The 21,689-nt window shown below is 36.2% G+C and overlaps 1 protein-coding gene across 6 annotated transcripts in view; it reads left to right on the top strand.

The window, feature by feature from the left end:
• UHRF2 (ubiquitin like with PHD and ring finger domains 2) overlaps positions 1-21,689 on the top strand; it is an 82,379-nt gene that overhangs the window by 6,151 nt on the left and 54,539 nt on the right. For 5 of the 6 annotated variants that reach the window (XM_041396949.1, XM_041396950.1, XM_041396951.1 and 2 more), the window contains exons 2-3: positions 7,332-7,574; positions 12,727-12,989. In XM_041396949.1, coding sequence (XP_041252883.1) covers positions 7,332-7,574; positions 12,727-12,989 — 506 coding nt within the window. Of the gene's footprint in view, positions 1-7,331; positions 7,575-12,056; positions 12,123-12,726; positions 12,990-21,689 lie in introns of those variants that run through there. The other variant, XM_041396954.1, reaches the window with a different exon arrangement.

Raw genomic sequence — 21,689 nt, forward strand, 5'->3', positions numbered from 1 at the left:
CTCAGAGAAAGTTAGTCTTGTTGACTGAGTATGAAGATGACTAATGTACATTTATCATTATGTTTATACCAAGATTGATGCGTAATTGCAGACCGTATCAGCAACAAGATTCTGTAATTTGTTTCTATGTTATGTGGCTTTTTATAGTATGCCAGACTTCCTCTTTTTGGGGAGAGTTGAACAAACAGCATATTTGTACTGTGGTACGATCAAACTCTTTGGTTGTAACTGCAGTTGTAGAAAAGCCCTTTTTAAATTATGAAACCTTCCATATTCTTCTTACCTAGGAATTATTTTCGCTGTATGCTTTCTGTTGAGTCTGTGGGAATCTGAGACTATGATACCTACTTCAGATATGGTTAATTGATAGAAGTTTGATACTATCCAGTGTTATGATTGTCTTTTTCCTTGTGTCCGGGGCAGGTCCTTAGCTGTTGTATAACACACACAAGCAGTCAAAAAGGAGCATATTCTCTGGTATAAAGGCTAGTTTGTGTGACCTTAGTGGGGTTTTTGGTGGCATCACATATTCAAACGTTCTTGTAGGCTGCTTTGAAACGTGAGTCTTGTGGCAAAAATTGACAGAACTGAGTCTAATTTGGACCATATTCTCCAGACACTACTAACTTCTTTGGTTACTGTGTTATGAAATGTTGTCGTCTGTCTGCATTGTGTTTTGGAGGAATATGGATCTAGAGCCTGTCAGAGAACTTGGTTGTCCAGATAATTCACCTACTCGTGTGTTTCTCTAAAAGAGAGAGCAAAGGCACAGCAATGACTTTATTTTATTTTTTAACTGATGAGTAAATTCTCCTCCTTGAAATTAGGGAATGATCTGTCATTTGAATTTAATACAAATTTTTTAACAGCCAGCCATGAAATCCAAATCAGGACAAAAATCACTAGTAAGTCTAAACTGGAATTTCTTTTTTTATTTCTGAGAGTGACTCATGGTTTCTTTGATATATCTTTTCAAGCATGATAGAAGTTATTTCCTGTTTAGAAAAGTAAATCTGTATTGAAGTTAGATTTTGTCTAAGATTAGTATGTCTAGCTATTTGGTTTGTATTAGGATCTCTGCTAAAAATAAGGAGAGGAGAGTTAGGAGAAAACTTGCAGGAGTACCAGAGTAAAACCAGCATGAACAGAGTGTTTTTATGTCTTGCAGAGTATATATGTAAAAACCTCAGTTAAATGTGGAGAAAGTATAGTGAAGCTCAAGCCCACACTTCAGAACTGGTCTGCTGTAGACATGAGAGAAGGAGCCTGTAAACCTAGTAGATGTGCAGTCTCTGCTTAAAGATGTTTGCCTTCTTATCTTCTTGATATAATGGATTGTTTGAGGAGTTGCATTGTTCAGGGCTGGAAATACCTTGGGCATTCAACAGTTACTGATACATGTCTAAAACACTTCACTGATGGCATCAAAACTGCCCCATGTGACAGAAGAATGTGGGATGCTTTAGTAGAATGATCACCAGACAAAATATTTTTTGGCAGAGATACTATATGAAACTTGTAACAAATATTGTTAAAACTACAGTTGGTTGAGGAGGAACTGGATTTCTTGGAGTTTTGTATGCTTGAAGTCAGCCTACATTGAATCTGTAAAGACGTTAACTTTCTTAGATGGTTGGCTACTAGATTCCGCCTTTGTTTTGCTATTGTCTCTGTTTTAGCTGTGTCAACTATACTTCCATGTGAAAGTGTCACTACACAGTTACTGTAAAAGCCTGACTGTGTGCGTACTACTCCTGAATGTGGTTCATACATGTATTTAAAGATATCAGAGTCCTTAAGCATTCTTTTGAATAGAATCCAGGTGGAGGTACAGTTTTTTCATGTGAAATTAAAAATACTGGTTAGGTTCTCTTTCAGCTTTGAAAATGTAAGCAAACTGAGCACACCCTGAGAATGGCTGAAGTCCATAAACTAAGGGTCCACTATTGAGTAGTAAAGGTTATTGTATTGTTTTTGTCCTGTGCTGATCCCATTGCCCAAAATACACTGTTACATGCTGAAAAGCTGGTTTTGAGTTTTCTGTTACTAGGTGCTGGTTAGAGGTATGTTTGAATGTTTTTGTGGAATTTAATTCCAATAGCCTACTTCAGGCAGGAAAAGTTAGGTTTGTACATCATTCTTAATGTGGAAAATACATGAAGTTCTGGAAGTCCACTTTGCTTGCTTCGAGTAAGTACCCAGCTGGAAGTTACAGATTCTTATTTCTTCAGGCTAACACCCTCTGCATAACTTGTAACAAATTGCTAACCGAGTTTTTTACTGAACTTGAGCTTGAAGATCTTTACTCTTACACATTTCCTGTTAAATTTGCCAGGTGCATATAATGCCTGTGCAGAATAAGGTTGTCACTTAATTTTTCATTCTACTTTGTTAATTAAAGAGATCACCTGCATTCATTATAGCTTATTTCATCTATATTGCTTGATACAGACACATTTCTTGGAAAAGAAAACCTCAGAAGATGCTTAAAGGCACACTTTCATAGGTATTTAAAGGTCTTCATTGTCAAGTGCAATGGCTGGATTAAAGTCACCCCACTCCTGGATTGCACATTAAGATATAAGAATTACTATGTGCTTTCTTGGGACGTCTCTGTACCTGCTGTAGGAGACATAATGAGCTGTCCTTCTGCTGGGTCTTGTAGTTAGTGTGATAGTAATTGGTAAATTACTTGTCAGGCAATTTTTTTACCCAAGTAATACAGTATCATATACCACATTCTGCATGATTATTCATGTTCATGTAAGTGCAGCTTCGACATGCTTTTAAAGTAATTTGTGGCTTGATGTTTCAGGACAGCTCTTCTAACAGTAATAGTACATAGATATCAATTCCAGTATTGCATTTCTGTGGCTGCTCTTGTGTAGTAGTGTAAGCACAGTGCTGTGTTACCTTTAAGTATTTATAAAAACCTTCTCTAGGGCTGTTTTGAAATTGATAGTGTCTGTAACACATGATGATGAAAATACATTTGGAAGATGTAGTCTGTTTATCAACTTACATGTATTTACAATAGTGGTAGAGTGTTAGATACAGTAAAGCTAGTTGTTCTTTAGTGTTGTTTTATTCAGAATATGTTAATGAAACCTTAAAGACTTCTGAAGCATTCCAGTCTTTAAGAGGAATTGAAACTGAAAGTGAAATCTCCTGCTAAGGGAAAAAAAAAAATCCAGCTTTTTCTTACAGCAGTAGGATCTGAAAAGCTAGTAAAATATCATAAATGAAATGGCCTGTTTAGTTATTTTTGCTCTAGGACGTGTTCTAATCACCCATTAAGAAATCATAGCTGAGTTAAAGGAGATTGATTATCTGATACTTGTGTGATTATTTTTGTTTCTCATTTGCATATATAAACTTGTGATTGACAAGTGACCTTAAATGCTTATTAAGCATGTAATGTTTGTTTCTTTTCTTTTAATGTGCTGTCCATACAAACATATTTTTAGGGAATCTTTTCAGTGTCTTTATGCAGCAGAATGGGATAAAATTGTCTATTGTAATTCAAGAAAAACCATCATAAAACCATCAGAAAAACCATCTGCTCTGCTGTGTGAAATGGATTTCTTTAAACACTGTTTTCCAGCTTTGTTACTCCAAGGATTTCAGTTGTCAGATTCTGCTGGTTGAGTTTCTGTGGTACTCTGTTTTGTTTCTAGAAGCAGACACTGTTGCAGTGTATGTAGTAGGTCTAAATTTATACAGTTGCTCATACTCAGAAACATACTTCTTGCTCATACAGGAGCCCTTTCCCTATCACGTCAGGGGACATGTGAAGTGTGTTTGTAGTAATCTTAAGTCTGTTACTGTGCTTTGAGACTTAAGTGTGACCTCACTAATCATAGAATAATCTGGTGTCATGAAATATTCCTGCAGAGAGTATAAGTGGTAAAAACAGAGGGGAAAAAACAAGCCATAAACACTTTGACAGATCACAGAATCATAGCATGGTTTGGATTCAAACGGGCTGTAAAGATCATCTTGTTCCAAATGCACTGCCGTGGGCAGGGACGCCTTTCACAGACCAGATTGCTTAGGGTCCCATCTAATCTTTCCCTGAACACTTTGAGGAATGGGGCATCCACAGATTCTCTGGGCAACCTGTTTCAGTGTCTCACCACCCTCTGTAAAGAATTTCTTAATATCTAATCTGAACCAGTTGTCTTTCAGGTTTGAAGCCATTGCCTCTTGTTCTCTTACTACATGCCCTTATTAAAGATTCCTCTCCATCTTGTAGGCTCCCTTTGGGAAGTGGAAGTTTTCAATTAGATGACCCTTAAGCCTTCTCTAGGCTGAAAAATCTCAGTTTCCTTGTAGGAGAGATGCTCCATCTCCATCCCTCCAATCATGCTTTTGTCCTCCTCTGGACTCACTCCAGCAGTTCCATGTCCTTCCTGTGCTGGGCCCCCAGAGCTGATGCAGCCCTGCAGGAGGCGTCTCAGCAGAGCAGAGCAGAGGGGCAGAATCCCCTCCGTGGCCCTGCTGCCCAAGCTGCTTTGGATGCAGCCCAGGACACGTTTGGCTCTCTGGGCTGGGAGTGCCCATGGCTGGGTCAGCTCCAGCCTCTTACCCAGCAGCACCCCGAGCCCTTCTCAGCAGGGCTGCTCTGGTCTATTCTTCCCCAGCTTGTGTTGGTATCAGGGGATTGCTCTGACCCAGGTGTGGCACCTTACACTTGATGTTAGTAAACCTCATGAGATTCCCATGGACACACTTCTCCAGCATGCCCAGGTCCCTCTGGACATCCCATCCTTCAGGTGTGTTAAGAGCACTGTTCAGTCTGGTGTCATCTGCAAACTTGCTGAGAGTGCACTCAATTTCATTGTCTGTATCATTAATAAAGATTAATTAAATAAGATTTGGACTTTGAGCCATTGGCCACTACCCTCTGGATGTCACCATCCAACCACTTTCTCAACCATTTAATAGTCTAATTTTTTGTTATTTAGTCTGTAAATTAGATGACTTTGCAGTCATCAGTTTGTTTGGCTGTCCGTTTAGTTCATGTTCATCAAAGCTGACTAGACCAAATGACAGATTATTTAGGTTGGAAGGGACCTCTGGAGGTCGTCTAGACCAACCCATGCCCACCAAGGCAGGGCAACTTCGAACAGGTCAGTAGGAACGTGTCCAGGTGGGTTTTGAATGCCTACGAAGAGGAGACTTGTCTTACTGTTGTGCAGGAATAGGTAGTTTGGGCATGGTGGTGTGTGTGTGTGTATGTATGTATGTATGTGTGCTTGTTGTTAGGGAAGGCAGCTTGTTACTCAAGGCCTAGCCTTATGTCTTTGTTTCTGTCGGTGTTAAATATAACTATTCATGGACAGATCCCTTTTTTTTTTTTTTTTAAGTCAGGGGGCTAATAGGGAGGACTTACTTGTGGATTAATTATATAACTTAATTTGCAGTCATAACTGAATAATAGATTGCGAAGACTAGACACAAGACATTTACCTAGCTATTGTAGATATTTCAGGGTTTTCAGATTTACATCTTTACGAATTAACTTTTAAGTTTTAAACTGCAGTACCTCAAAATATTTTTCTGTCAGCCTGCACAGGACCTGTCCTGAGAGAGCAGGAGCAAAGGCAGGAGAGAAAGCTCTCATCTGCATGCTGCTTACATACTTTTGTTTAACAGGAGCAAAGTTATCGTTTTTTCTCCAGTGCATTAGTTTTCAGAAGATTTCTTCATACCACAGGATTCTAGGAACTACACGGTAATCTTTGCCACAGCCTGTACAATCCAGTTGGAACAGAAAAATTGAGAAGTTATGTGTCTCAAATAACATCCAATTTATTAATTATTTCAGAATTAGTCTCTTTTGCAGATGTACTGCTGAACTTTTTAACCATTTTGCAACCACTTGGGAGGGCCTTAATCTTAAATGTGGTCTGGAGTAGTGATCAGAAGCAATAGCAATGTGGATATCCCCTCCAGTGCATTTTTGCAGTGTCATTATTTGCTTTGGGTCTATTTGTACTTTGAATATAAGAATAATGCTTTAAACTTATTAACAGTGAAAATGCTTGTGGTGTGAAAACCCCACAAATCCTGGATTGTAGCAGGACTGCGAGAACACTTCTATGCCCTGTGTGAAAGAGTTGTCAAAAGTGTAGGAAGTTATGACTTAAGCACCTTACTCCTCAGTATGAAGAAGGTCCAGGAATATGAGGTGGTGTTGATAGTCACCTGGACAATCACAGCTACTGGAGATTTCTGCTTTAAGACTTGCATTTCTTTAATAGTCACAACATGAAATCTTCAGTATGGTTTTGTGTGCTGTGTGTTGAACAGGTTTGAAAATGGGCAGCTGAGTAAGATTCTTTCCTGTACCTGTTGATCAGACAGCTTCAACTCAAAATAAATACTCCTGTTTACAGGTCCTAACTGTGAGTGTGGTAGTTATCATCAGTAAGGAAAGTTAATTTTTTTTGCCAGATTTTAAGTTCATGGAAGAAGAACTGGTTCATTGATTGACTATCCGCTCCTGTTCATAACAGTCCTCTGCCATTTAGAGTTGTTTTGAAAAAGCAGAGGGGATGGAGAAAGAATATGGATTCCAGTTTTGTCTAGCCTGAGATTGTTTGCATGTTAGAGAAACTATTAGTGAGAAACTGGAGAGGTGCTCCTTTTTTTTCCCCTTTCTGTTCCTTCTTCCCCCTCTTTTTCTTCTTGTATGGATACTGCCCACAAGCTGATGAAAGCTGTTCTGTTTGAAACAACTTATGAAACATCAATTGGTGTTGAAAATAACACCAATTGTTCTTGAGAAAAGGGGTAGATAACTTTTTATTTTTTGCTAGAATAGTTTGGAAAGGTATCAGTTTTTCAGTCATGCATGTTTTTTCAGTCATGTATGTTTTTCTCCCACAGCAGTGTGAAGTGAAGTGTAGCTAATACTAATTTTGCTATCTCAAAGCAATGCATTATACTTTCAGGTGAATCAAATCTCTGCTTCAAAGATGCTCTAGGTCATTAAGGGTATTTAACTGAACAAAGCAGCAGTACTGCTTCTTGTATTTCCTAGTGCACAACTTGTCGTTTTTTAGTGTTTCTTACCTTAATTGTGGGTAGGTGACACTAGTCTGTAGAGATGTCTGTTCCAATTTTAAGCCTTCCAGTGATTTTTAATCAATTAAATTGTTTGCAGTTAGCTTGAGGAGTTTGTGTTTTCATATACTCAAGACCTAGGTTTTTATTTATCAGTAAGCTATGCCTTCCCTCTTCTGGTCTGCACGATTATTGTCTGTAAAAAGAACATTTAAAAACTACTAAGGTAGAGCTTTACAAGTACACATTTCTTTTGACAGCTTGAAGATGGACACACTTTATTTGACTACAATGTTGGACTAAATGACATAGTTCAGCTTTTGATACGTTCTGATTCTGAAGCTCCTACCGCTGCATCTGTGACAGATCAGGATGGAGAAGTCAATCCATGTGCTGTTTCCAACTGCAAGAACAAGGTCAAAAAAACAAGCAGTGGATCACCCAGTCAGCCATCTACATCATCTCGCTCGTTTCTCATTGATCCTGGCATTGGATTGTACAAGGTATGTACAAACTTCACTCCTGTGAATTTAATTTTACTTTTAGAAAAGTACTGTTTCATTGTTTCAAAGAGTGTATCCTCATTGCTTTCTTTTATGCTTTAATTCCCCAATTTGGCTTAAATGGAATTCACATAATTTAAACTGACTCTTGGAGAGTCATGAGCATGTCCCTTGCACCAATCTCACTTTTCAGGAGAGTTCTTAAACTCTGACACACTGTGTTCTTCAAAATACATTCTTGAAAAGCTTAAAGTAGCTGTGAAACAAATACTTTCTTGTGGACAAAAGAAGCTAATAAAGAAAATGTGTTAAAGTGTAGCTTTTACCCTTCTTTTTTCTTCAGGCTTTCCAAATAATTATTTTAGTACTAATGTTTCGGTGCTGCGTTAGAACTAGACAAATTGTGGAAATACACAATTTCTTTAAGCTATGTGTTATGTAGTGATACCTTTTCTAATGTAGGTTTTTTAGGAATTGCATACCTAGTATTCATTTGGTTTTGTACCTTGTTAAATTTTTCAGTATTGTCATGAAGGGATTACATCAGAGTACGAAAAGTTTAATTTAAACAGAAAAGAGGAAGTTTCCAGATTGCTAGTTTATTGAATATTTAGTAGAATGTATCTATCTGTAGGGAATTATAGTATTTCACCTCCTTTTTGGGTGTTTCTCTTAGACATAACCATAAGAGTGATTATTTTGCAGGAAAATTACAATTACAGAGAAGGAAAAGGAGGTTGAGGTTGCCATAAATGCAACTTGCTAACTTAAATGCAACATGAGTGTTGCCTTAAGTCTTTGAAGAATTAACAAATCTGGCTGAGAAAACCACATGCTGGGCCACTTTCTGGCTGATCTTGCACCTGGCTGAAGCAAGGTCTAAGGATGGAGCAATGTCTGGAGTGAAGCAGATGGCTCATGGCCCTGTGTTGTTTCAGTGAGGTACAAAGGAGTGCCTGCACCAGCCATTGGCCTCACTCCTCCTTCACCATGTATGACAAGCCTTTGCTAAAAGTCTGTTTTCTTTATGGAGATAAGGATGTGCACAAAGACTATCAGGCAGAGAGGTCAGAGAGCCTTTACTGCCACCTCAGCAGATGGACTAAAGTGTTTATTTTACCTTTTGTGTCAACTCTAAATTCTGACCAAAAGTTATTAAGATCTTTATTAAGTCAAATTTACATAGTAATTTTCACACATCTAGGAATGCAGATGAAAAAAAGAACATGCCTGTCTAAGACCACAGTCATCACAACCCCACCTGTAACATAAAATTGTTCCTTTTGGGTAGTAGCAAAAATTATAATATAGAAGGGGTATTTTTGGGACAAAAGATAGAGGGGGGAAAACACTTCTGCTTGCTTGGTATAGGCTGACAGTGTCTTTCCTCCTTCCCTGAAGGGACAAATTTAGGTGGGCTTTGTACCTCCCAGTTGTATTGGAGCAGACCCAGGAATATTTATTCACACACATATGAATGTTTATTAGTATTTGGGAATATTTGTTATTATAGCTGAATATACATATATATATGTAAAACATTTTTTAGTATATATGAGTATTAACATATATGAATATAGGTGTTTATACTGCTAACAGATCTCTGTTACTATTACCTACTCTCATGACACATACTAACACTCTGGTTAGTGCATTGCTCACTGTTAATCCTGAACCGACCTCCTGTTACTTCAATGAACTGCACTATTGGTGAATCTGGATTGTGGATGTTCCTGAACACAACTGGACGTAGTGCAGAATTAACCAGACACCCAGCCCTCTGATCTCTGAAGTCCAGCTGGAACCCTGGGGTGTTCATTCTCTGCCAAATTTCTGTAGCCTTAAGGCTGCCACATGTATACAAGGTAATTTCAGTTAGACTTCTGTTCATTCTCTGAGGAATCAGGGAGTCACAAAATCAGTAGCTTAAATATGGAGACTCAAGCTTGTGTGCTTCCTTTTTCTTTTATATCCATTTATTACAATGGGAAGCGCTCCAGTTCTTCAGTTCTTAAGCTTTACAATTAATGAAGGAGTGTAAAAGGTAATATAAGAAAGAATAAGGAGAATGGTGGGGAGATGGGAGAACACAGCAGATAGACTGATCCGAGGAAAAGAGTACTAAAATGTTTATTTTTCAAGAATGTTGCATTTCAAGGTGTTAAATATGAAGTAGTCTCTTAGTTGCTTTTTTCAGGATTAAATCAGAAAATACAACAGATAATGGTGATATCAGCAAGCATACTCAAGGAAACCTATTTTGTCAAGTCAGCTGAAATTTTTGTGATGTCTCATTCCAGAGAGCTAACACTTTCTCCTTCATTACTTGTGGAGTGATTACTTTTTCAGTCAACAATGTGTTTTCAATATATCTAGAGAAAATTAAGGATATAGTAATTTCACTGTTTGCTATTTATAGATAATGGTATGAATGGATACAAAGGATTTGTAATTGCAGTATTTGAAAACTTTGAAGAATGTGTTTTTACCCGGTATTGTAGTTCAAAGGTTGCAAACTTACTTAATACAAGACAGGAAAAAAGGCCTAGAGCCTAATGAACTAAGGTAGTCTGGGGACTAAATAGGTGAATATGTTTAGTGATTTTTTCATTTCATTGTCAAACAATAAAGAGTAGTCTACTTACTTGAATAAATGTTTTGTTATAACTTACTCTGTCTGAGCAAAGTCCTGTGTCTCGTTGGATCTTCAAGCAGATCTAAACTCAACAAGATACCTATTTACTTATTCCATGCTGTGGACAGTCCAAACCTCTGTGTCCTGCTCTCTCTTTCTGATTTCAGCTACCAGAAGGAAAGTTAGTTGGTATGAAACCTGCAATTCAAAAACGTATTAAAAAATAATGGTAGAGTTGGTACTGGAAACAAAAGTTAGTAATAAATTATTGTTAGATGGTTAAAATAGTGATTTAAACAGAGTTTCTCTGTGTGGTCACTGGATACTATATAAATCAGAATATTTCATCTTGTTTTATAGCCCAGTTGTACCTGACATCTGATACAGTTCTGTGGGCTCTGAAGGACTAGTAGTGGATGGGTTTATGTGCAACTCTTGTTCCTTGTTATTAAGAATTGTTATTGGTATCTGGTCTAAGAACTGGGACACCATCCCAAGATGGACTTTGAACAACACTACCTTGGCTAAGCAATGGCCAAAAAGAGGAATAGCAGGATGAGTTGCAAGAGAACAGTTAGAGTAACAGTGACTTGGGCATGCTGGAATGATGTTAGAAAAAACAAAGCTCTTTCAGAAGCATGTGATTCTGATTCTAACGTGGTCAGTTTTTCTTTCAAAAAAACATTGACTACAGTAAAAACATTTTAGCCAAGAACATTAACTTGGAATAAAAACCACACAAGTGGAATCTGTAATTAAAATCAGTTTGTTTAATACTGTTCACAAATAGCTACTAATAAAACAGATCTTAAACCAAACTCCACTCACACAAAATAATTGTATTATGCTCCTCATGAGTCTGTGGTAATAATTATTTGCTCTTACTCTTTGCAAGCGTGGGAAGTATGTTGTGTAATTATTCCCATCTAATTACATATGCATGTATTATGAAGGAATGATTAAGGGACTTTACATTGATGTATTGTTTTATTATTATTTTTCCTTTTTTTTTTTTGTTCTGGATCTGGATGTGATGAATTTTAACTTGGCTAACATGGCTTCTTTGGCACTTGCATAACTGGTTGCATGAAGTAGCAGCAGATGGGGAATCCTTAATAGTGTGTATCTCATTCAGCTGTATTTTGGAGAAGAGGAAGTAGAGCACCACTGAGCTGCAACTAGTTCAAACACGTAAGATTACATAGGGATGCCTTCATGAAGGTTCTTTTGAGAAATGTCAGAATTCACTGTTTATATTTAAAATAGATACAGATTTAAAATAAGGCTGTCCTTCTCTGATTTGTTTATCCTGTGGCTGAAATTGTCATCCTGGTAATAAGCTGTACTTTGAATACTGTAGGCATTGGTATTTTGCACATGCGGAACAACAAAACATTAGGTTTAGGAAGTTATCTGAAGAAGAGGAATGGCAAAAGTAAACCAGGAATTCCTTTACTGGGATAAACTTGTTAGCTCAAACTGCTGTCAGTTGCTTTCAGACACTGAAGGATTGCTTCACTCTAAATACTAAAACTTTTTGAGTTTTGCTCCTATGGAAATACAATAAGATTATACATATCTTAGAAATTAGCCTTTGGGGTGTGTGAGAGAAAGTACCTGTCTGGCACAATGTTGATACCCGACAAAGACTGTAGCTTAAACCATATGTGTATTTATGTATACGCATATCTGCATGTGTGTCTCATATTGATAATTAAAGATTTTTAATCTGCAGTAATTCTGTTGTAATAATTTTTTTATAGTTGGTGTACTGTTGAAGTGGTTTTTAAATATTTTCTTTCAGGGTTCTCAGTATTATTAAAGGGACGTCTGTTTATTATCTGAAGATGAGAAAATACAACAAGATTTAGAATAGTAAAATGGTTTCGTTGCTTAATACCAGTAGTAATACTGTAAGTACAGGTGGGAGAAATCCTGGAGATGAGTTCCATTTCTTACAGTCATAACATTCTGCTGACTCTGGTGGCAACCTAGTTAGACTTTTTCCTATCTATCCTTGAGTCTTTAATGATTAAAAAAATCTTACAGGACAGAAAGGCAGAAAGTTAAATAGCAGTTCCAGGTTGGAGGCTCAGGAAGGTCTGTAAACCTTTGGTTTTGAACTGGTATTTTAGTACTGTGTTTGCTTATCATAGCCATAAAGAACAGTGGGTGAAAGAAGAGGAAAGGACAATGGAAGAGATCAAGCAAACTTTTGGATTTGAAAGGAAAAAAAAAAATAGCATTGATTTTTAAAATTTAAAATTTTTAAAATTTTAAAAATCATTTAAATTATATTTATACTAGATTTTAATGAAGGAAGAATAATAAAATACTAGAAGTGCAAATAAAAGTATTTCTGACTGCACGTTACCTGAACTTGCAACTAGTTATTGTAGTTGATTGTTTTACTGTTAACAAAGTTAAGCAGTAGCACAGTAAGTTGTCTGATTTATCTTTTTCTTAATTGGTGTTTTATAATATAAGCATAAACTCATTATTGAATTTTCCTTTTAGATAAACGAATTGGTGGATGCTCGTGATATCAACATTGGAGCCTGGTTTGAAGCTCATATAGAAAATGTTACCCGAGCAACAAAGGGACATAAGAATGGTAAAGCTCAAGGGAAGAGTGGTAGCACTTACAAAAGGACTAATGGAAACTTAAATCAAGATCATTCTAGAGAAAATGCAAATAGTTTGGACAGTACACCTTCCACATCTTATTCAGACTGTATGGACACTGATGAAGAAGCTATTTATCATATCAAGTACGATGAGTAAGTGCTCCTGATACTATTTTGAGGACATCACATATTGTTATTTGGTTTGTATAGACTGAGAATTTCTTGAAGAAGCTTGGAATCAAAGAAAGCAAGTTCAATATTGCGACCAAGAAAAAAAAAATACTAAAAAATTTATAACACTTTTTGGTTGGATATAGCAAATCCATTGGCTGCAATGATGTCTTTCATGCCTAAATATTTTTGAAGTATTAATATATTCTCTTTATAAGAATATCCTTTCTATATAAGAGTATACATCCTTTCTACATAAGAAAAAGAAACCATATAACCAAATTTTTACAGTTGTTTTTTTTGAAGTAAGGTTTTTTTTTTTAATTTTTAAAAAATTATTTCCTGTGTATATGGAATTCCTCTAAATAGAGCTGAAGGAGAGCTCCACTGAAGCAAATTTTTGTTACTTAATTTGGATTTGTTTTATTCCAAATAGAGTAATTGTGCACAAAATTTTGGATCTGCACTTATAGTAGAGATTTGTTATTGAGAACTTTGTGACTGAGGGCTTGAAACTGATCCTGAACTGGAGAAGGGGGCATTAAGGGTAGAGTTTTTTCAAGTTAGTTTGGAGCTTTTTTGTCACTGCTCTAGTCATAACAAATTCTAAAGCCTGCAATATGTGAGTGGGGAACCTGGAATTTGAAAGGATTTTGTGTTTATGAGCATGCTTTGCACCGCTTCATTTGCTTGGGAAATTGTTCTGAAGTTTTTTTGGTAATAATGTGTTAAAGCAGTAAGTTAAGCTTTGAAACAAATAAATTTTTTAATGAATTGAGTATTTTAAATTTTTGATACTGAGACTAGTATAAATACTGTAGTCTGTGAAATGTAAGATTGAGGTAGAATGATGCAAAGTATATTAAATATTAACTAAATGTAGATTTCCACAACACGTTTTTACAGTAGCAATTTCTACTCTACATATTTTAGTACATAACTCTGCATCTGAGTTACAGAGAGCACTTTTTGTTCATTGTACTAGTAATAGGTGCAACTTAATGCTCTTTTTTAATGCTATGCTAAGTTTGGATTCCATATCTGTGACTCTAAGCATTTTACTTAAGATGTTAGAGAACTAAATATTTGAAAATTACATAGTCAACTATTATGATCAAAACAAAAATATTTTTCATTGCAAGTAATGTCTGTGTTGAGATTTTAAAGACCTGTCTTTAATATTATCTGATTTTACATTACCGTGGATATATCTAAGTTAGCAATTGGCATAGATTTCTGAGAAAGTGTTTGTAACTGTTGCTGTGAAATTTTGCTGGTTTTTTTTTAGATGCTATTATTTTTTATGAGTTGGAAGTACAGAAGTGGAAAAAGTTTCACAACAGTTCTGATTTTTCTTTGGTATAGTCTTACTAAACTAAAAGATTGACATCTATGTGTACTTCCCTTTCAGCAAATGAAGACAGTCTCTTTACTCCTACAAGATGCTTATGTATAGCAGCTCTATACACTTAGCCAACAAAATTAAGTAAGGCGTAGAAGCATAATGTGGCAAGATGGTCACAGTTAAGTTGATCAGTCTTTAGATATTGGAAGTTAGATCTTTTGGAAAGAAAAATTATTGGAAGGTGCGACTTGTACATTTATGAGTGAAAGTTCTTGATGGATGTTCCCCAACTCTTTTGGGGTCTCACTTTTTCTTTTAGCGTTACCCAACATGCACATTCCTATTGTAACTACATTTGTGCTTCTACCACTTTGTTTTCATGCATTAGTGTTTACCTCTGATGTCTGTAGACAGCACTTGTATTCTACCACCTCTTTGCATGATGTGGATAGGTAGGAAGATCATGGTGTGCTTTGACACACAGTTGTTCTCTGCTACAGAAATATATTAATTTATTTCTTCACTCCTGTTCGTCAAGCTTCACATCTTACTGTAAGTACTATGCCCTGCACAGTTACTTGTGCATGGGTGTTTTGTTTTTCAGGTTTGGATGAAGCATTTTGCTGCCTGATGTACTTGGCAGTTTCTAGTCTGTCCTTGTGGTGTTGTTTTGGAGAAGCTTTTCTCCTTTTTATCTCTGATACATGGTGGCTCTCATGGGTGACATAGTTTCAGGTCCATCTTTCCTACAACAGGTGTTCTTACATGACACAAAAACACTCGCCATTATCTGAAATAGAGTAAAAATTACTTGCAAATGAAAGATATAAGTCTAGTGCCAGTTAAGACATCAAAATTACTTTAATACATTGGAAGAACTATATCTCAGAGGTGGGCACAAGTGCAAAACTTCTCAAATCTTAACTGATGCTTTTCTGTCTGTTGTGTCCTTCCAGTTTGAAAAAAAAAATCACCACAAAGGTTACAATTGAAGGATGATTGTAATGCATTGAATTGGTCTACTCTACCCCCTAGATTGGTATATTTTCCTATAGCAGTTTTTCTTAAGAGGTGAAGCAGGACTTGTCCTTTAAGTGAGGAAAAGGCTTTAGCCTTTAAGTGATAAAGCTGGCTTTAGCTGCAGTGCTGCTAGATTTACATATCACAAGTCCTGTACAAAACCTAAATGCTTTATTACGCAGTTTAGATTTCATAAAATGTTCCTCCTCAGAGGGGTTCAGTGTTCATTTGTTCCTCTTTCTGTTTCTTGTTTAAGTAGTGTAGTTACAGTGAATGTGAAAGGAAAAAATATGAGAGACGTCTTTTTGCAAAGAGTATAGTTAAGGGAAATTACCCTTTCTGGGCAAGAATTAATTATAGTAATTTCAAAGGGGTAACTACCTTTTGACTAAATGGAGCTCTCCTATCAGCTGTGGCTGCTGCAGATAGGAGGTACTACATATTCCTCTGTGATTTTGTGGATAACAGCACTGGTGAGTTGTTTCTGTAGTGGTTTTGTCCCACCTTTTCCACCACCATGCCCCGCCCCAGATATGTATCTAGTATTTAACTAAATTGCTGCAATAGTTATATGCATGTTATATGGCCCACATATTTCTGCAGAGAGAAAACCTAGGGCCATTGGGAGGAAAAGAACTCAGTTTCAGATTGCACTTAGCAAGACTTGTGACTCCAGTTCAAAGATTTATACTTGTTTGAGAGCCCTAATTTCACCAGAGAGCAAGAGACCAAAATTCCAGTTTTACCAATGCTAACCTTCAGGCAGTATCAAATTTCTTGGCATCCCTTTTTGGCTATGTAACTTCTGCATGACAGTCCATCTTCTGCTTTCAATTTCTGAATGCAAGTTTTTCCCTGATGTCAGCAGTTTGAAGGTGTGTTCCTGTTTTTTCAGTGTATCTTCCTCCTCTTCCATTTCACGTTTGCATTTGTGGGTATCACAAGGAGCTGTTAAGCACTTCGAAGTCAAGGATGTGCTATCAGGTTTCGTACAAAACATACGTACATTTCTTTCTTCTGCTCCCAGCAACTGACTTTAAATACAGAAGAAATTAACCTGTCTTGAACATAAGAAAGCTGAATCCTGATTTAAAAGGACTTGTGAGGAAACCAGCACATGCTGGTCCTAAAATTAGCTGAGATAATTGTAGGTGATCTCCACCACAGCTTGCTTAGGAGTCACTTCTAAATCGGAAACAGATGTTTTAGTGGCAGAGTGCCGTTATAAGGACATGCCTAAAATGCTGTGTTATATCAGCATTTGCCCTTTCCTCTTACCTTATTGTATTTCATATTTGTTACTGGTGTAGCACTGGTTATAGTGTACTTAGTGTACTCAGGGAGACAGTTCTCATTCTGCAAGTATTGGCTTCTTGATCATTAGCTCCCCAAAGCAGCAGGATGACTTAGGATTTACCCTAAGTATTTGGATTACAATCAAGTAATGTCTTTTCCTTTCTTTCAGTCATTTGTAATAAAGTCTTTCCATTTAAGAAGGCCCTCAGCAGAAGCCACAGAGAGGCGGGATGTTTCTGCAACATGAGAAATTTCAGTATGACAACTTATATGCAAGTACAGATTAAGTATGACTCAAGTCTAGGTAACTTTTTTCAAGGCCATTGTTCTGGCAGATGATATTCCCCTCAGGTTTTATAACAATCAGAGAATTTTATTTTAGGTAATATACCACATAAAGTATGCTGTACTTATTTCTTCTAGGGAACTAATTACTTCTCTTTACTTCATGCTTAATGTGAGCTGTGGAGTAATGCCCTTGGATTTTAAAGATGTACAGATAAGCACACATTAAGAAAATCAGGATTTCACTGTGTTGCCGCAGAGGTCAATAAAAGTGTAGTCATCCTGTGTGGCTGTTAAAGCAATAGGCAAGACACAGTCTTATAGCTGGAGAGCACAGACTCTACTGAGGCAATGAGGAGAAAAGTTCTAAATACTGCCTGGTCAAAAAAACCCACTTTATACTTGAAAATGTAATCCACAGCTGAAGAGATTGTCAAGAGAATAATAGTATTAAAATTGCTATTTCATTCTCAAGGAATGGTTTGAATGGTCCATTTTCTGAATGTTTTTAATATGCAATTTTCACAGCTAGTAGGCTGGGATTTAATCTGAGAATTCACATAGATCACACTACTAATAAATTGATTTTTGGAGACCAAAAGACATTATGGGCCATTCTCAGATGAGGTAGCCCCTACTTCTTTCTTATACTTTGCTTTTCGGCTGTGTACATCTGATAGTGAAGTTGCATTGAATTTTGTGGTTATGTGACTGTACAATGAAGTGCTCATTTCCTAGGTTTACCTGTGTTTACTAGGTGAGTGTTACTGGGTTTTTCATTCATCAGTCAAATAAATTAATCCTATATCCAGTGGGGCCTCATGTAGGAAAGATTTCTTGCTTATTTGACAGGTAGCTTCTTTGTGCAGCATTAGTGATAGTGCATGATGCAAACTGTTCTGTTTTTTCTTCTGTGAAGAAATGTCAAAATACATTCCTTTGCATGCTATTTGTTTCTCAATTAACCCTTGTAAATATTTAGCTGCTTTATCTGACTTTTATATACATCAAACACAGAAAAGAGTGCAAATCAGGAGCATGCATGCTATCGGATTCCTGGCTCTAGCTTAAGACACTGAAGTGAGGAAAGGGATTCCTTTTGAAGGACATGAAGTTAATGGGTAGAAAGCAGCCAATTATTGGCTAGTTATGGAAGCTATAGACTGTAGTTTTTTTATAGCACTTATATCCTTTTGTTTATCTTGGAGAGTTTGGAATTTCAGAAGAGGAAGAGGAATGAAAGCTATATTGTCTGCTAAGTAGAATGTTAAGACAATCTGTTCCTAAGGGTACCACATGTTTTTTCTGACCTTATGTCAGTCACAAACATTTTTTTATAATTAGTCTGAGTGATACTTGGAGCACCTCTCCTAGCAATGTAATTTTGTTTTCCAGTTCCTAGTATCAGTGATTAGTTTGTTTACTCATTCAAAATTTTTTACCTCATATAGATTATTAGACAATGCTGAAGTAATCAAAGAGTTGGTATATCAGATGTCTTTTTTCCATATATCCTCACTAGAAAGCGTGCCACCAGAATCATTCATACTTGAAAGTGTTTTATGGGAGTAGCTATACACTGCTGCTCTTAATTTCGAGAAGTTAGTTCCTTGTAAGTTTATTTGTCCCATTTGCAATGGGTTTGTGACTGCGTATTCTGTGATTTTTGTAATGTCAGAGTATTTGTATGTGTTGTAGTCAGGGTTTTGACAACAGGCATTAACTGTAAGACTTTGATGTAGGCACCGTGTGCAAACTGAATAAGAAAATGTTTGAGGAGACAATAATAACAGTTAGGGTTTTTTGTTTAGAACTGATTCTTGGCTGAAAATGTGGTGTGATCAGTGAGAATAAGATGGAATTTTACCACTTATTCATTTATCTTAAATTAGCTGTAAGTGTTCTCCTTGCATGTCTGAAGAAAGTTTTTTCAAAAAATGCATGACTTGTCTGCTATCCAGGGAAGTAAACCTGTTTTTCATGATATTCATATTACTTAAACTTGTATACAGAATTATTGTATTAAAAATTGAATGTTCTGTGTATTTCTTACACTTCTGAACTTCTGTTTTGACACTCATTTCCAGGTTGTCTCCCTTCAGAGTATCCATGTTGTCCACACAGCGCAGTTGTGTAAGGCTAGAAGTTACTTTTACTGGAAACTCAGAATTAAAGTAATTAGGAAACTAAGGTGGTTCTGTTCAGGCTATTAATATGGTTTCTCAGTTTTAAGCTGCTTAATTCTGTAATTATTAGTTGTTAGGTAAAGTTCTCAAAATCTTGTTTATGTTCCATGTGACTGATTTTTATCTTTATTGATATTCAGTATCCACTCCAGTCTGTGTTTTGAAATATATTACTTGGGTTTTTTTGTAATAACAAATTATCAGACCTACTGGTTTTTTTTGGCAGTGCACAGCTTGACTACCCAAGTGATTTTTTTTTTCTCATTCGTAATTGTGGCTTACAGTGTAGTGCTTTTTGAAACACTGTGTTGACTTTCTCAAACAGTACAGCAAAATTGGGCTGATTATTTCCTCAGGTTATAAGGGAGTGGGGTGGTAGCAATCTTGTTTTTATCCAGTTCTACCTTCTTAGTCAGATTTACCTCTTCCAAGAGTTCATTCCTTTTGGTTTCTTTTTTTCTTTTTGTCCTTCTATTCCTTCATTCTGGGGTTGGAATGACTAATTTCTGAATTTTATGATTGAGAAAATAAATTATACTTTCATTTTATTAGTATTGGAAAATAATTTTTAAAATTGTGCATCTGCACTTACATTCCTCACTGTGCTATATGAAGAGTGGTTGGGGAAGTCTTTGCTTTTGTTCTCAGAATTTTATTTTTCCAGTTCTGGTTGTTCTAGTAACAGCTGAGAAAAGTGTTAGAGGGTTTGTTGCAAGGTCTCAGTAAAATGAGCAGGCTTGGGTTTATTCTGACATGGAACTACTATGTGTCCTAGCATTTGAGCATTTTAGGAACCTCAGCCATCTGGCCATCGCTAAGAAATACTAGAATTTTTACTTCATGAATAATTCTTTGCTATGGAGACCATCTACAAAGATAGGAAATCTCAAGAAGTCCTTGCTATGCTAGTGTTAGAAATGCTACAGGGAAGAATTAAATAAGAGGTAAATAGAGGCATCCTATAAAATATTCACTAAATTCTTATGATTATGCTTGCTGGTATAGCTCCTTTTTTCAGTATTAGTTGCCAAATGTCCTAAAAACATGGAAAACCAAGAAACTGTCCACAGCTGTTTTAAATTTAAAGGTTTAATTGTGCCATATAATCTTCATTTCAACTGTACAAATTTATGCTAGTCTCTAAAACATTGCTGTGAAAATGATTGTTTTCTCTTGGGTGTAATCTTAGGATTTTTAAAGTAACTCAATAAATGAGAAAACATTTTCAGCATGTGTTCATGTCTCACAGTAGTCCTTTATTAAAGCTTCCCAGAATGGGCAAGAGTTAATTTTCATGTAATTCTTGAGGTTAAAATACCATATTTATACTCTTTATATTTTGGTTTATCTACATTTGTATCCTGTGGTCTATGCTTAAATATTATTCTTGCATATTGAAGAGATTAGATTTTAAATTAATGTGTGATTTTTACAAATGGCATGTTAAACTTTAGGAAAATGAATGTGAGGTAGTAGAATGTGAGCATTATTTCTTTTTCATATTTAAATAAATTGTGGCATTAGACACATTTGAGGACACAAGTTTACTGTGCAAGTACCCTTTACTTATTAGTATAATAATGAATGGTGGTACTGAGCTTAACATACAGAGTTCAACTGTGCAATTTTTAGGCTAACTCCAAAACTTGTGGCAAATACTGCTTCTGCTGTTTTGCCTGAGGTATCATTTATGGTCTAATATGAAGGGTTAAATAGCTGCTAGCATTCATCAGCAACCATGAAAACATTTCTCCTTGTGCACAGCAGTAAAAACATTCAATATCTGTAACCCTCTGCCAAAGAAAGGTAAAATGTGGCAAAGGACATCTCATTTGTCTTTTTCTAAAGTTTGCTAGCTTGCATTTCTGACCAGCTGATTAGAGGGAAAAGACACTCAGTGGAGCGTCAGCCTTGCTTTTCTTTCTTTGGAAAACAGTTTCTGTTTATAAAAGGGGATTTTGGGGGGTGTCTGATAGGCGGGGGTGTCTGATAGGCAGTGGTAACTGATAGGCAATATTTTTGCTTAGGTTTTTTCATAAACTACTTCCAAGAACAAAGGTGGTGACATTGTTAATGATGACAGTCTTTGAAATTCTTCAGCAGTGCAATAGGAAGGATCTGTTCTGAGTTGTATAGAGGTGAGAAAGATAATATGAATCTGAATTTAGGGAAAAACCTTTGTCCAAAGCTCACCCAGGAAGACAGAAGCTGAAGACATTTTACTTTCAGAAGAGAGTAGATTTTTCAGATCAAGGTTAAGTTTCTATGACTGTCAACTCTTGTAAGTCAAATATCGTAAATTTTTTTTTTAGATAGTGACATGGGAACTTCTAAAATGTTCATTTGTTGTTTTTATGATTCCATATGTATTTCTTGCTTGATTATTTCACTGTATACATAAATGGTGTCTGGTTTTGATCTATCTTCTCTAGTTCCCTGATGTTTAGGCACTATTTTGGTTTCAGAGTTCAAGTAAACTGAATCTTTATTTGCTATGTTCTACTTGCTGTCTTCTGCGGCCTTCAGGAAAGGTTTACTGTAAAGCTTTTG

Source organism: Onychostruthus taczanowskii, unplaced genomic scaffold (assembly GCF_017590055.1).
Source record: "Onychostruthus taczanowskii isolate IOZ18803 unplaced genomic scaffold, ASM1759005v1 scaffold133, whole genome shotgun sequence".
Classification (NCBI taxonomy): domain Eukaryota; kingdom Metazoa; phylum Chordata; class Aves; order Passeriformes; family Passeridae; genus Onychostruthus; species Onychostruthus taczanowskii.